Raw genomic sequence first — 15,516 nt, 5'->3', positions numbered from 1 at the left:
ATCAACCAGCAATTTGAGGGAGTGATGGGCTTCCTTATAAAGGCCATCTGACTATGCACCAGTGCACATGTGTGTTCTGGGTCGCATCCGTGCGCCAATGTGTGTAGATTTTCAACAGTGTGCATTTCTGCAGCCATGCAAGGTACTGGCAGGAATGCCAGGTCTCCGAGTACCTCTGCTGTGGACAGAGCCCTGACACTGACAGGACACGCTGCTCTAGCGGCAAGCATTTTTTTATAAACCTGGAAAGTATTGTGTTGTTCTTCCACCAGTAAGATGTTGAAAAGGCCAGACCTAACTGGACATTCTTTATTGGGAAAAGGGATCTTTATTTCTATCGTAGAGCCTCAGTCTGGGAGCTCGTGTATAGAAACAAGATGGCAGAGCTTCCCTTGTAAGTAGGAGAGTCTCTAAACTCTTTTCCCTTTATGTTCCACAAGGTTCTAGGAGGATGTCCCAAGGCCAGCATGGGGCATTGCTGGTGAGCAAGTAGGAAACCTACTAACAGGAAGACTCTAAATTCTGCAGGGTATGCCACCACGTAATGACATGAGGCCATTCTCTGCTGCATTCTCCTTTGAATCCAGGGTTGTGGGTGGACTCCTGATGGTCATTATTCAGCCACAGAAGTGAAGTCTTGGTTCTATGTAAATTGCTTAATTATCTATGAATAGAGTCACAACCCTCCTGATCCTCTCAGGTTTATCTCAGATGGTAGGCCTGATTAAGAACCACAGACTCCCCACATTAATGATTGGTAACCACAGGCCATGTGATCTGGGCTGCCTAGGCAGAAAGATGAGGAGCTGCAAGGAAGAGGCAAGCAATAATATAATTTGGTAATGTTCCCTGTTGAGTCACATGAATTGTGAATTCTGATGATAGACTGTCTTTCACTTTAAAATGATTGTGGGTGACTGGAAATTTTCTTTAAAAAGAAGATAAATCTGAATGATCTGAATGTTATTTTTCCCTTGACTTTAAATGATCTCTGCAGCATAATGAAGCTTTAGAAATCAATTATAGCCTAATTACACGGCAATCCCCGGATAATCGCTCGTCTCTGCAGAAACGCATTCTGAACATGGAGCTGCCAGATTGGTTTCATTGGAAGAAAAACAATTATTGTTCATTTTGGAAGGTGATTAAACTGAGTCACGAGGAGTGTGAGATAGTGTTGGTATTTCAGTAATTAAACGCACTCTTCCCTCGCAAGCTCATTAGTTCAGGAGTGTGTTGGGTTTTCCACCATTGACCACTGGCATTTTACCTAAAGGGCATCTCCAACCAGGGGTGGACTGACGACTTATGGGGCCGCCGGGCAATAGGGGATCATGGGGCCCCTGTGTCCTTGCCCACATCCATAAAAGCCTACGAAAAAGCCAATGAAAGGTACCAGGGGCATCGCATGGGGCCCCCTACTAACCCAGTGCCCAAGTGCTCAAATGGTCAGTCCGCCCCTGTCTTCAACCTAACATCTGCATACACCAGCAAACCACACAATATAGGTATGCCTTTACCTGCTGATTTGTAAAGAATTCAGACTATCATGCTTGTTTTGTTTCAAGCACTGCTATATGCATTGACAAACCTCCTTTAGACCTTAGCCTGTCTGGCCAGTATGGTCACCTGCCGAATAGGCACTGTCAACAGACAGTTCAGCTCTCCAATAAGACATGGCAGTTTAGTTTTAATGGCTAAAATGTAGTACATGAGATGTTCACTGGTCATTTGAAGTATAAAGTCACAAGAATCTTCTCAGCCTTATGTAACGTTGGTAGCTTACTTAGGGAACATGATGAAGAAAGGAGGGGTTTATCTAAGTACTAAACCAACTAGCCTTGACATACAGGGAATCGGGATTATACCATATGAAGACATAAAATAACAAGTTGTAGTTACACTGAATTGCTGCTAGATGTCAGCACCAAGAGATTATTACATACATTATGAAATCCAATGCAACTGTAATGGATACACGATAAGGGCTCCTGTACACGGGGCATTTGGAAAACTGTTCTGAACGACGGAAACTGACTGCTGGAAAATGTAGGTTAAAAAACGTAAGTTTAGCAACGTTTGCATACCGCATTTATGCACGTTTGCGTTTAGAAGCGTTTTTAAAAGATAACCTCAGGAGACCCTTCCAAATGCCCAGAATGCACTGAAAAACAGTAAATAACTATTTCAGACATTTTTTGAGGAATAGAGAGAGCAGAAGCAGAGATAGCAGTATGTGTTGAGATGACCTGTTTTTTCTGGTTGTATTCACTATGGATCCCATCATGAGCATAATGCGGCACATTCTACCATTTTTTCCTTCACGTGAAACCTGCAACTGACTGCGCTGGTGTACCGGGTCTATTTGAATACATGAAAAACACTTTGCATGCATTTCTGATGATGAAAAAAGGCTTTGGACAGCATTTGGGTATGGAACAATTAAAAAAACGCTTCTAAACGCAAACGCTTATAAATGCAGTTAACTGCGTTTACAAGCGTTTACACACATTTACAAGCGTTCGGCATTTGAAACGCTGGTAAAATCTACTTCTGAACGCAAGTTTGGTGCGTTCAAAAAAACGACTGTAAACTTAACTGCCTATAAACAACTGTAAACGAAGATGTGTACATGGACACATAGGAAAACATTAGGGAGAGTTCAGGGGCTGCTGAAAAATATGCAGAGCAGCTCCGGAATGCAAGTTTAGCAGCTGCAGTGTACATGAGCCCTAAGTATTCCAGAACAATGCAGGCGAAAATAAAAACTGATGAGATAACTATTGAAGTAAGCTGTAAATGAATTACAGTTTTTTCTGGATATGAAGGGACCTACAAGAGATTCATCCAGCCAAAATGTCCCCAGAGGTCTCTTCTTCAAGGATCTGCTCACATCCTTGAAATGATCTCCAATGTGCCACTGGGTTCCCAAAAACAAGTAGCAACTACAGCTTTCTGGAGGCTTTTGTGGCTAATCTACTCTTACCCTTTAGCCTTCCTGTTGGCCAGCAATATCACCTACTGTCAATAAGAAGATAAGGAAGGCATGAGGAGGCAGGTTAAAAGGGTTAATGGACAGCTGAGGTCATGATTTGTGCCCCCCTGTTGTGAGGATTTTTTAAGTGAAGGGAGGATCATCAAAAGATAATAGCACTAAGGATCTTTAATAAAGAAACATGGAAGCCATCATTTTTGAAAACACTAGTTGTTTGGCTAATATGCTTATCAACTGGTGTCAATACCTTATGAATCAAATAGCTTGGCATGATGGCCATCCTTCTAACATTTTTAGAAGGAGAGGTCAGCAATGGCAGACTCCAAGTGGTAGTGTCCTGTTTCACATGACTGTCATATGCCTTTAACTGTTTTCTATATTTTGTCTCTGCTTCTCCCTTTCCTTTGGTTTAGTTAATGCTGTATAGATAGCCCACACCCTTCCTAGTAATGCATTTCAGCAAGCCTCATGTCTCAGAGCAGAGCAGAGCACATTATGATCTTTTGACTTATCAGATGTTCATTGTTGTAAGATTCTCTCAGTTTATGGAATAAACTTCACAAGATCTACAAGATATCATCTCGATTGAGTCACTGACTGTGGTATCCAACTGAGATTGGAGTTATCACTATCTCATCACAGCTGTAAGTTACAGAGATCACACTTTCAATGCTTAGATTGGAGAGACAGAACAGGTAGATTTACTAAAACTGGAGCACTCAGAATCTGGTGCAGCTGTGCATGGTAGCCAATCAGCTTCAACTAACCTTTGGCAATAAGACCTGGAAGCTGATGACTGGTTGGGCAGGATTTCTGTAGGTGATAACCAGGGGCGGACTGACAACTCATGGGGCCCTCGGGCAATAGGGGATCATGGGGCCCCTGGGTCCTTGCCCAAACTCACAAATGCCTATGAAAAAGGTACCAGGGGCATCTCATGGGGCCCCCTACTGACCCCGGGCCCCCGGGCAGTGCCCGAGTTTCCAAATGGTCAGTCCGCCCCTGGTGATAACTATTGCTCCCATGAGATAAGGCTGGCCACTAATAGTGTGCATGCTTACACTCACGGGCCACTGTATTAGGTATACCTTGCTAGTGCCAAGAAAATATCCCCCACACCATTACACCACCACCACCAGCCTGAACCGTTCATACAAGGCAGGATAGATCCATGCTTTCGTGTTGTTTATACCAAATTCTCACCCTACCTTCTGAATGTTGCAGCAACCAGTCTGCCCATTCTTCTCTGACTCAACAAGGCATTTTCAGCCACACAACTGTCGCTCACTGAATATTTTCTCTTTTCGGACCATTCTCTATAAACCCTAGTGGTAGTTGTGCGTGAAAATCCCAGTAGATCAGCAGTTTTTGAAATACTCAGACCAGCCCGTCTGGCACTAACAACCATGCCACATTCATAGTAGCTTAAATCCCCTTTCTTCCCCATTCTGATGCTTGGCTTGAACTTCAGAAAGTCGTCTTCACCACATCTACATGCCTAAATGCATTAAGTAGCTGCCATGAGATTGGCTAATTAGCAATTTGTGTTACCAAACATTTGAACAGGTGGACCTTATAAATTGGCCAGTGAGTGTATGCCCAGTGGCGGACTGACCATTCGAGAACTCGGGCACTGCCCGGGGGCCCGGGGTCAGTAGGGGGCCCCATGAAATGCCTCTGGTAACTTTTATAGGCTTTTTTTGAGTTTGGGCAAGGACACATGGGCCCCATGATCCCCTATTGCCCGGGGGCCTCATGAGTTGTCAGTCCGCCCCTGTGTATGCCACAACTGAACAGCACTCATCTGATCACCATATCATCTCTGATGATACCTTTAACCAAGAATTTTTCCAATACTCAAATGCACATTGTTATAAAATAAATATATAGGTTCTGAATCCTTTGGGATCTAAATGTTGATGTATTATTCACTTTAACTAAGCTGTCTGTTTTTTGGGTTTTTTGTTATCTTCCTCTGCAGTCAATGATTTGACATGCCCGTGCTGACAAATGTGATTGTTGTTGTTCAAAATCCTCCTTTGCCTTGTTTTATGAAAGCTTTTAGCTGCTATCTATTCACACAAATCTTCCTATTGTGGTCTGTGATCTCTCACAGACCGATAATGAATCAATGATATTGACTGTTAAAGCTTTAGAATACCTTATGTTGTAGAACAGAGGAGATGATATGGGGCAGAGCCGAGTGGCAGCAGCAGAGATGGACCAAAGGACATAGATAGCATTACAAATGGAAGTGTAATTCAACTTATATCTATAGTAAGTAAATCCAACTGTATCCACAGGTACCGTGGACATATTCCAACGGAGGCATTCACCTATGGAGATACGTATGGAAACACCACAGCACGCTGCTTCCAGGATTTCCGTTGCTCAGCTCTCAGTTCAAGCCAGAGTCCATACTGCAAAGGGGGGCAGTTCCCTACCAGCTACTCTAATGACCCTGCACTGGTGCTGAGTAGTCGATCCCGGGGCTGGGACAGGTTCTTATATAGTCCTAGCTGGTCCCGATACCACGTAGACTATAACAGGACCCAGGAGCTGGACCAGTTCAGAAAGGTTTGGAACTCTTTACTGCACACATAAACTACACCATCAGTCTAAACACACTTTTTGCAAATTTCTCAGATAGTACATGGTAAAATAAAAGGATTTACTGCTTGTCATATTCCTTTGTGGCAGTACAATGGCAATAAAGTATTATATCTTATATCTTACATGCTTCCATCAAGCAGCATGTAGTACCCATCTGAAGACATTCCTACAGAACACCAGCCACTTTTGAGTTTGCTTTTAATTTGATTTGCTATAGTCACCTGAAGGACAACTTACCAGTTCTCTCCCTTGCTGCCCAGAAAATGCTCCAAATCCTCCATGAGGATGACATCCAAAAAGAATTTTACCTATTTTTTAAGTCACTGGTGGGACTTATGCCCAGACCGATGGGATTGTTATAAAATAAGCCCCAGCAGCCTTAAAAGTTGAAACTCCACTGGAACCCTTTGGGGAACAGAGGTTGTATTAGGGACATAGGGGCTTGTGCGCTTTGAACATATACAACCATTGTCAAAATATGTAGTCATGGACTTTGTGTTGACATATAGAAGAGAAAGTGAGTACCTTAAAAACAACTTTATTTATGTACCATTTAAAATCTATTACACAACTTTAAAAATTACTCTCCGCATAGGGTTCACAAAATGCAAAGATCCTGTTTACAATTCACATGTGGACTCGACGCATTGCAGGAATCCTTAAGGAGCATATGTGACAGAATCAGTACACTGAAACCCACTCCTAAGTAATAGGGTAGGGTGGAATTCTTAGCATGTGCATGTTGCCCATAGTGGCGAATCATTAGATCAAGGTGAAGCCACTGCCTCTTGGATGAGAAATTCAGGTACATTCAGTAGACAGTCAACAGTCTTGTATACATAATCATAAAAAAGAAGGACCAACTTCCCAATGGAGAACCATCCAGGCCCGATGTAAGTAAGGCACCGTAAAGAGAGCATGATAGTCAATATAGTCAAGGCACATATATTCCAAAGATGGGGCTCTTGATAGGTATCTTAGAAACAAACAGAGTTCACATCAATCCAGCCTGGAAATTAGGCTTGTTGTTAATTTCTTACTGATTCACAGTGAAATAATACAGTGAACTAATAAGTAGTCATTTGGACCAGTTTTTCTCAGGTGACTATCATACTGGGCAAAGCAAATACTCAGCCATCAGAGCAAATAGCAGGGGTGTAATCTTTCATTTTTTATTATATACTCAAATACCCATTAAACCAAAGTCCTCTCACTTCCTATTTGGGTCACTACATAGGGAGTGAGACCAAATTTCTCAAGCAAATACAAATCGTTTCCAACCCTTTACTCTGCAAAAAGTGTTTTAGATAGAGTTCATCTTTCAATATTGATTGTTGCTATGAGAAAACAGTAGACCCAGTGCAACAAATATACTGGTGACAAAAAAAAGATCTCATTGGTCTCAAAACAATCAAAGGTCAAGATTGGTTAGAAAGACCAAAAAGCAAAAAATGAATGTCTCCAGAGCCAAGAAAATATTGATCATTGGAGGGTTAAAGAGTAAGTGCACTTGCACACTTGCCCAATGCTCTACCCCTTAGCAGGGGCGGACTGACAACTCATGGGGCCCCCGGGCAATAGGGGATCATTGGGCCCTTGTGTCCTCACCCACACTGAAACTACACCCAAAAAAGCCTATGAAAGGTACCAGGGGAATCTCATGGGGCCCCCTACTGACCCCGGGTCCTCGGGAAGTGCCCGAATGGTCAGTCCGCCCCTGCCCCTTAGGGTCCCTAGCAAGTCTCATACTTGCCTCTACCGTACAGCCTCTACTTAAATATCCTGTGTTCCACCCTGCTTCTTCTGCACATCCAAATTGCAGCCTCTATTGATCACAAAGGAAACTTCCTACTTTTCTGTAAAGAGCAGAGGTCATGGGAAAGACATTTGGACCAATACAGGTCCAAGCAACTAATCGGGCTGCTGAGGAGGCATTTGTAAGCGGCGTTGATGAATTGACCCCAGGGACAGAATGGGAGTGGCTCGTCTTTGCGACTTTAACCCCAAGTCTAGCAAGCAGGCAAAAGATGTCTCCCGTATATACAGACCTTCACATACCCTTTTAGCTACTCATTCCAAATATGATGTGGTCAATTAGTCCTTATTTTTATCACTGTGTTCATGCCCTTGCACCATGCACACTAATATGCTCTTCTTCGTTTTTAGAGTGCTCAGCAACACCGAGACCATTACCGAGACAAAACTGGAACTGTACCACAAGTGCCCCACTTCATCTTACCTGTGAAGAATGAGGACAGTTATCCTCTACCCCAACAATGGTAAGATTGTTAAACAAGAAAAGTTTTGTATTCAAATTATCAATTGCATTCCACATAGTTTTACAGTAAATTAGGTTAGCTGCTGCACTCTACAGGTATTCTGCCAGCTTGTGGTGGGGAAGCAGGGTGTAAATTTTCACATTAGTTCAAATAATAGAGCCTATGCCATGATGACACTGCATTATCAATAATAGGCATGTCCTTTATCTGCTTACTAAGAATAGATAAAACTTTGCTGATTAAGAGTGTGAAGCAGAAGGGGTCTCAAGACTCAAAATGGAGTGTGGCATGCAGATGTGAATTGGTACAGTGATCCAAAGAAAATGTCATGCCTTTAACTTCCTTTTGAGTGATTGCCTCCATGTTTAGGTCAACCATCAATGTATGATAACCTGGTGCCAAGTCATGAAATCAGGTAAACTACAATCATTCAAGGAGGATTAGTGGGTGGAGGACAACAGGATGTCAATGTAGGCACAGTTGAGGATTGAACCCATGACCTTTGGTTGACAAGACCAATGCTTACCAATTGGTCACTATGCCCATTCCTGACCCTTATGTGTATCCCTTAGCTGTGGTTCCCACTGCTGTGACTTGGCATGTGACTTGCTGTGATGTGCGACACAGAAAGTCGCGTGACAAGTCAAAACACATTCATGTCAATATGTGCAGTTTTAATTGTCACGACTCAAGTTGCAGCGACCAAAAAAATAGTTCCTGCATTACTTTTCTGTGTCTTCCTTGCAACACGAGTGCCATAGACTGCAATATTAAAATCCCAAAAGTCACAAGGAAGTCATTTATTTGTGTTATCTTTGCGACTTAGGTTGTGAGTTCAGTGGCTTTTTTTTACCCGATACTCCACTCTCATTCCATTTTTTGCTATGTACCTGTGGCTCAGCCAATCCCTACAGCTCAAAATTTCCTTCCAAGCATTGTCATCTCCCAAAGCACATTGTTCACCTAACAAGAACATTGTACAGCTGTGTCCACAGTGCAGGAAAGATGGCTTTCAAGAGACTGAGGGATGTTCTAAACAATGAACAACTCATCCAAGTTGTATGTGAGCATCCTGGAATTTTTGATACAAGGGACCTGACCTATAAAGATCAAGGCAAGGGCGACTGAGCATAGTTAGAGGTAGCAAGACTCTACCATGAGGATTAGAAGCGCTTTTTGGCCACAGAACAGTCTAAAAATGTAAGTTCAGTAATACTCTGTATTAATATGATTGGCCAAAGCAAAGTTGCAAAACATCAAGGCTGCATGAAAGTAGCAATGAAGTCGCAGCAGTGTGAACCAAGCTTTATTTGTAGTTGTATTCAGGGAAATGTGTATATACACAAATTGTATGTGAACAGCCCAGGCACTGCCTGGTTGTTACCTTGTTTTTGATCACTAATTTCAAACTTTGTTCTTTTATTTTTGCACCTCCAGTTTACAGCTCAAATCCGATTGCACTGTTACCTGATCTTCTATGTCTTTCATTTCCAGTCTGGTTTAAACATCTTGGCTTTGTCTCCCTTTTAAATGCTTGCCTCCATGTTTAAATGTTCCATCCAAACATAGTAATCTGGTGCTAAGTCATGAGGATCAGTGAATCCAGGGAAACACATTTTAGTCATCCTAAAATGATTCCTGGGAGAAGACCAGCCACACTAGGTCAATGTAGGTACAGATGAGGGTTGAACCCATGATGTTGTGTTCACAAGGCCACCACCTTACCACTTAGCTACTGCACCTCAAAGGCAATGTGGTTTACTTGTATGTAGTCAGTGACATGCATGTACTGTATAATTACCTTGTTTTTGACCACCTTTTTTGCCAGTCACAGCCCTGACCAGGCCTTGGCAATCTTTATGTTCTTGTAAATGCTACCACCTAAAGGTCTAAACACAATTGAAATTTCTCACAATGTACATATAACAAGGCAGATAAAATTATTTATTTAGTAAAGAGTAGTTACTGCCCTATGGCTGTGCAAGATTTTAAAGTATTCTTCTGCGCACAAGCTCATGTAGCACTAACACACAAGTGTCAAACTGTGGCCCTCTACTAACATGCCTCTGCCTTTGGGAGTCATGCTCTCTACTGTCAGCCATGCAACACCTCATGGGATTTGTAGCTGGAGTGCTGCAGTTTGACACCTCTGCAAACACATACAGTATCTTGTATAGGTATGGTAAGTGCACTCAGGTTCCTGGCCATGGCCCAACTGTCATTATACTACTGCTTAATCTATTGCGCCCTTTGGTTTGGTTTTACAAACTATATCATCCATGAATGGTTAGCTGGGGCTAAGGTTGGGATTGAACCCATAGGCTTTAAGTTATGAAGACCAACATCTTGCTGCTTTGCCACCTTCAGAGATTTGTTTAGGCACTTTAAATCAGGCTGTTACAGTCTATATATACTTGTATCTATGTATAGTATGTATTCAGTAAAATTTGAGTATATAGAAATTGTTCTTCACCACTTTTTATCCACCACCAAACTTATTGTTTCTAGGTTTTTTTTACCTCAAATTTGTACGTTTATTTCAAACTTTATACCCATATGTATGTTCTTTCAATTTACAACCCAAATCTGATTACTCTGCTACTTAAAGTAGCTTGCTATGAGTGTATCCAAGCAGGCTTACAGATTCACACAGAGCTGCGGCATGGCCCCGATCCCTCTCTTTCCTTCTTGGGTCACTGGCTGTGATTGACAGCAATGGGAGCCAATGGCTTCTGCAGCTGTCTCACCCAGTGGAAAGGGAGAGTCCCTGGAGAGCTGAGGCTCTCGTGCATATTGCTGGACTGTGATGGGGTTCAGATACGTATCGGGGGGGTGCTAGGGGCACTGCTGTACACAGAAGGTTTTTGAAGAAAAAAAACTTAAGCCTTTACAACCACTTTAACCTCTTGTGGGTTTTTTTGCCAATCTGGTTTTTCAAGCATGGCTTTTTCTTCCTTTTGAGGTTGTTACTTTAATTTTTAGGTATATCTGCGTAATAGCCTGGTAATGAGTCCTGAGGGCCACTGAGGACAGAGAAACACAATTCAATCATCCAAAAAGATGATTGGTTAAGGTAGATACATCAGGCACAGATGGGGATTGAACCCATGATCTTTGGTTTACGAGACCAACGCCTTACCACTTGGCCACTGTGCCTTCCTTAAAAAGATGCTCTTTGAGTGGGCTTTCTTTGTCAATTGCACAACTGCTGTGTACTGTATTCAGTGTATTGTGTGTATTTACAACCTTTTTGCCAGTCACAGCCATGACCTTGCCTTCTTTTTTTTTACTTTGATTTCAAACCTTGTTCTGGTATGTTTGCTCAACTCCAATTGTGCTGTTACCAAAACGTTTGTGCCTTTTGTTGCCAGCCTGGTTTAACAAGCTTGGTTTTGTCTTTCTCTTGAGTTGCTAATGTACCTCTGTTGCTAAGTCCTGGAGGCAACTGTGTCCAGTTAAACACATTTCAACCATGCAAAAAAGGGTTAATAAAGTGCACCTTGTGTGCTTATTGTGTCTAAACTAAAAAACAGGAGCATTTCTTAAGGCATATTCCACATCTGTTTACACAGATATTGAGTACCTTTTTAAAAAAAATGGGAAGAATATGTTTTTAGATAAGTACATACAAGGCAGGCTATGAAATGATGACATGGACCTTCTTTTTGCACTGTATCATCAACAATAGGAGTGCTCACCTTCTCGCCCTCAACCTTCTGAGGTTACCAGGTATGGACGGGGATCTGTGATCATCAACTGCGCAAGTCTGAAGAGTACCAGCAATCCAAAACAGAGTGTGGTATACAGAAGTCAACTGGTACAACAGTCTAAATAAAATCCACAAACAGATGTCACCTTTGGGGCTTTATAGAAATTTAACAGATACAGTTGTGTTCAAAATAATAGCAGTGTGTTGAAAAAAGTGAATAAAGCTCAAAATCCTTCTAATAGCTTTTATTTCCATACACACAAATGCCTTGGGAACACTACACATTCTATTCCAAATCAAAACATGAAAAAATATATCAAATTTGTGTTGTTCCTCTAAAACAATTTAAGAAAAGTGAATATTAGACTGTTCAAAAAAATAGCAGTGTTTGTATTCTTCTTTACAAACTCAAACATTCACTATATAAACTGAAAAATGTTTGAAGATTTTGCTTTCCTTTGAATCACTTAATGAATATTTAGTTGTATAAGCACTGTTTCTGAGAACTGCTGTACATCTGTGTTGCATGGAGTCACCCAACTTCTGGCACTTGTAAACAGGTATTCCAGCCCAGGATGATTGGACTACATTCCACAGTTCTTCTCTATTTCTTGGTTTTGCCTCAGAAACTGCATTTTTGATGTCACCCCACAAGTTTTCTATTGGATTAAGATCCGGGGATTGGGCTGGCCACTCCATAACGTCAATCTTGTTGGTCTGGAACCAAGATGTTGCACGTTTACTGGTGTGTTTGGGGTCGTTGTCTTGTTGAAACACCCATTTCAAGGGCATTTCCTCTTCAGCATAAGGCAGCATGACCTCTTCAAGTATTCTGATGTATTCAAACTGATCCATGATCCCTGGTATGTGATAAATAGGCCCAACACCGTAGTATGAGAAACATTCCCATATCATGATGCTTGCACCACCATGCTTCACTGTCTTCACAGTGTACTGTGGCTTGAATTCAGTGTTTGGGGGTCGTCTGACAAACTGTCTCCGGCCACTAGACCCAAAAAGAACAATCTTACTTTCATCAGTCCACAAAATGTTGCACCATTTCTCTTTAGGCCACTCAATGTGCTCTTTGGCAAATTGTAACCTCTTCAGCACATGTCTTTTTTTCAACAGTGGGACTTTGCGGGGGCTTCTTGCAGATAGCTTGGCTTCACATAGGCGTCTTCTAATTGTAACAGTCCTCACAGGGAACTTTACACCTTCTTTGATCTTCCTGAAGCTGATTGTTGGCTGAGTCCTTGCCATTTTGGCTATTCTTCTATCCATTCGAATGGTAGTTTTTTGCTTTCTTCCACGTCTTTCAGGTTTTGGTTGCCATTTTAAAGCATTTGCAATCATTTTAGCTGAGCAGCCTATCATTTTCTGCACTTCTTTATATGTTTTCCCCTCTCCAATCAACTTTTTAATCAAGGTACGCTGTTCTTCTGAACAATGTCTGGAACGACCCATTTTCCTCAGAATTTCAGAGAGAAATGCACTGTAACCAGCATGTACAACATTTGCTGCCTTCCTTCCTTAAATAAGGGCAATAATTGTCACCTGTTTTTCAAAGAATGAATGACCTCACTGATAGAACTCCACACTGCTATTATTTTGAACACGCCCCTTTCAATTAGTGATTCAATTACACAGAATCAGCAGCATCCATGTCATGACTGTTGGGTCTGTTGGATTTCTATTACTCTACTACACCTGCTAGTAAATTATTTGCCATGTAGAAATATCATTTCTACCAGAAACAGTGATTGATCAGGTTAGTCATGTCTGACTGCTATTATTTTGAACACAACTGTATATACAGCTATGAGACATTTAAAACAAAAAGGAAATCTTTCAGGGTGCTGCTTAGGCATAACTAACATTTCTAGATGGTCCCCTTGTTGCAAGGGATGCCAAAAAATCTGACTTGCATCTTAGTGCAGCCAATCACACAAGCAGGAAATGCCGTTTTCAGGGGGCGTTCTGTACACCATTTGTGTACAAAAAGCCTCCAGGTAGCAATATTGCATTGCATCTTATAGAAAATTTCAGCGCTGCAGATTGAAAAGGAAAGGTAATTTTTAATAACATTCAATTACAATATGACCTGTGGCGCAATTGTAAATGTTATATATATATTTTTTTATTTGCTAATTTTTTTTCTCTTCAGTATCTATCAAAATGAAAATATGACTTTTAGTTTGACTAAACGTGTGTTGTAGAGGGTATAGATTATCATTTTTTTTACGTCATATTTATGCGTTAATTTGTTTTATTTTATATTAATTAATATCTTTTTCTTCCAGGATCTGAAATGACCTTACTTTCTTCTATGATTACAAGAAACCCAAAAACCCCCTTAATACCATCAATGGACTGATGTAATGAATAAACATGGAGTCTTATCAGGAGATCGTCTTGGTCTTATGTGAATGCAATTCAAAACCAAATTAAGGAATATACACTTGAAGTAGAATTCATGTATAACATGACCCCCGTGAGGGCCGCTGTGTTTCTTGATTCCCCTGAGCTCTGCACAGCCAGGCAACCTGCATTTTCCACACTTTCATCCACAGTCAGTGAACAGTCCATGAGCCTGGTATTTGTTATTTTATTAGGGGAATATAACTTTGATATGGTAATAGCGAGTATGGCCAACTTAAAGTGGTTCTAAAGGCTCTAGGTTTCTATGCATGAAGGTAAAAAAACCTTCCCTTTGCAGCATCCCCCCCAAATACTCACCTAAACCCCCCTCTCGATCCAGCAATGTGCATTGGAGTCTCGGCTATCCTGAGACTTCCTCTCCTCATTGGCTGAGACAGAAGCGGGAGCCATTGGCTCCCACTGCTGTCAATCACAGCCGGTGAGCCAACAAGAAGAGAGAGGGAGGGGCGGGGCCAAGCCACAGCTCTGTGTGGACACACGGACCAGAGGGTTCCCCCACAGCAAGTTGCTTGCTGTGGGGGCCCACCACAGGAGGGAGGGGCCAGGAGCACTAGCGGGGGACCTTAGAAAAGGAAGATCCAGGCTGCTCTGTGCAAAACCACTACACACAGCAGGTAAGCATAGACATGTTTGTTATTTTAAAAAATAAACCTTTAGAATCACTTTAAATGAATCAAAGCACAGGGACAACTTCCTTCCTATTTACAGGAACAGACCCTGGACTGTTCTTTTCCTTGAAAGTGGTCAGTCATTATGGAGCAGTAGCAACTGCCCCTCTACGGGCTAGAGACTCTCAGACCCTCTGAAAATTAGCTTAGCTTATTGGAAACTACACCTGACAGGAGGGAGGGGCCAAGCTGCTTGCTGTGGGGGCACCCGTCACGAGGGATGGGCCAGGAGTGTCAGTGGGGGACCCGAGAAGAGGAGGATCCGGGTTGCTCTGTGCAAAACCATCTCTCAGTGTTACAATACACCTACCATTTGATTTGTAGACTGATCATTTCTTTGTGAGGGCAAACATTCAAAATCAGCAGAGGATCAAATACTTATTTCCTTCACAGTATATATATTTATATGCCCAAAACTGTAGGATATAGTGATAAATGGTGACAATACAAAACAAAACGTTCAGCAGGACATTGTATACAGTATACATAATTCAATTTTCTTCAGGTCTTTATAGCAATCCCTGCCCCAAAGGAGCTGACACTCCAGTGTACCTAATACTATCATGCACACTAATATTAAAACTGAACTCTGAAGAATAACAATCCCATTTGCATACCCGTCTCCCATATAGTAGGGGTCAAAAGATAAGTCTAGGGGGAATAAAGCATATACCTTACACTTAATTATTAATACACAGTGCATGTCATTCAGGTAGGTAAGTTTCCTGTTATATGGCCAAGAATGGGCAAAGTACAGATTTGCTCTAACTTTCTTTATTTCTAAGTAGTAGTCTTCTAGGGAACATTCAC

The 15,516-nt window shown here is 41.8% G+C and overlaps 1 protein-coding gene and 1 non-coding gene across 2 annotated transcripts in view; one reads left to right on the top strand and one right to left on the bottom strand.

Annotated features, from left to right (window-relative positions):
• Positions 1-14,004, top strand: part of CIMIP2C (ciliary microtubule inner protein 2C) — a 68,679-nt gene extending 54,675 nt beyond the window's left edge. The window contains exons 2-5 of the mRNA XM_089685977.1: positions 5,299-5,572; positions 7,775-7,887; positions 8,883-9,001; positions 13,900-14,004. Of these exons, the coding sequence (XP_089542103.1) occupies positions 5,299-5,572; positions 7,775-7,887; positions 8,883-9,001; positions 13,900-13,973 (580 nt within the window). The 3' untranslated portion in view covers positions 13,974-14,004. The remainder of the gene's footprint in view (positions 1-5,298; positions 5,573-7,774; positions 7,888-8,882; positions 9,002-13,899) is intronic.
• On the bottom strand, positions 10,972-11,043 carry TRNAT-CGU (transfer RNA threonine (anticodon CGU)). The gene has a single exon. It is a non-coding gene; the product is annotated as a tRNA-Thr (tRNA).
• Positions 14,005-15,516: the final 1,512 nt, after the last annotated feature.

The sequence above is a fragment of the Staurois parvus genome, unplaced genomic scaffold (genome assembly GCF_062004578.1).
Source record: "Staurois parvus isolate SC_StPar_1 unplaced genomic scaffold, SC_StPar_1.0 ptg000390l, whole genome shotgun sequence".
NCBI lineage: Eukaryota > Metazoa > Chordata > Amphibia > Anura > Ranidae > Staurois > Staurois parvus.
The sequence above is the reverse complement of the archived record's forward strand: the minus strand, read 5'-3'. Positions and strand labels throughout refer to the sequence as shown.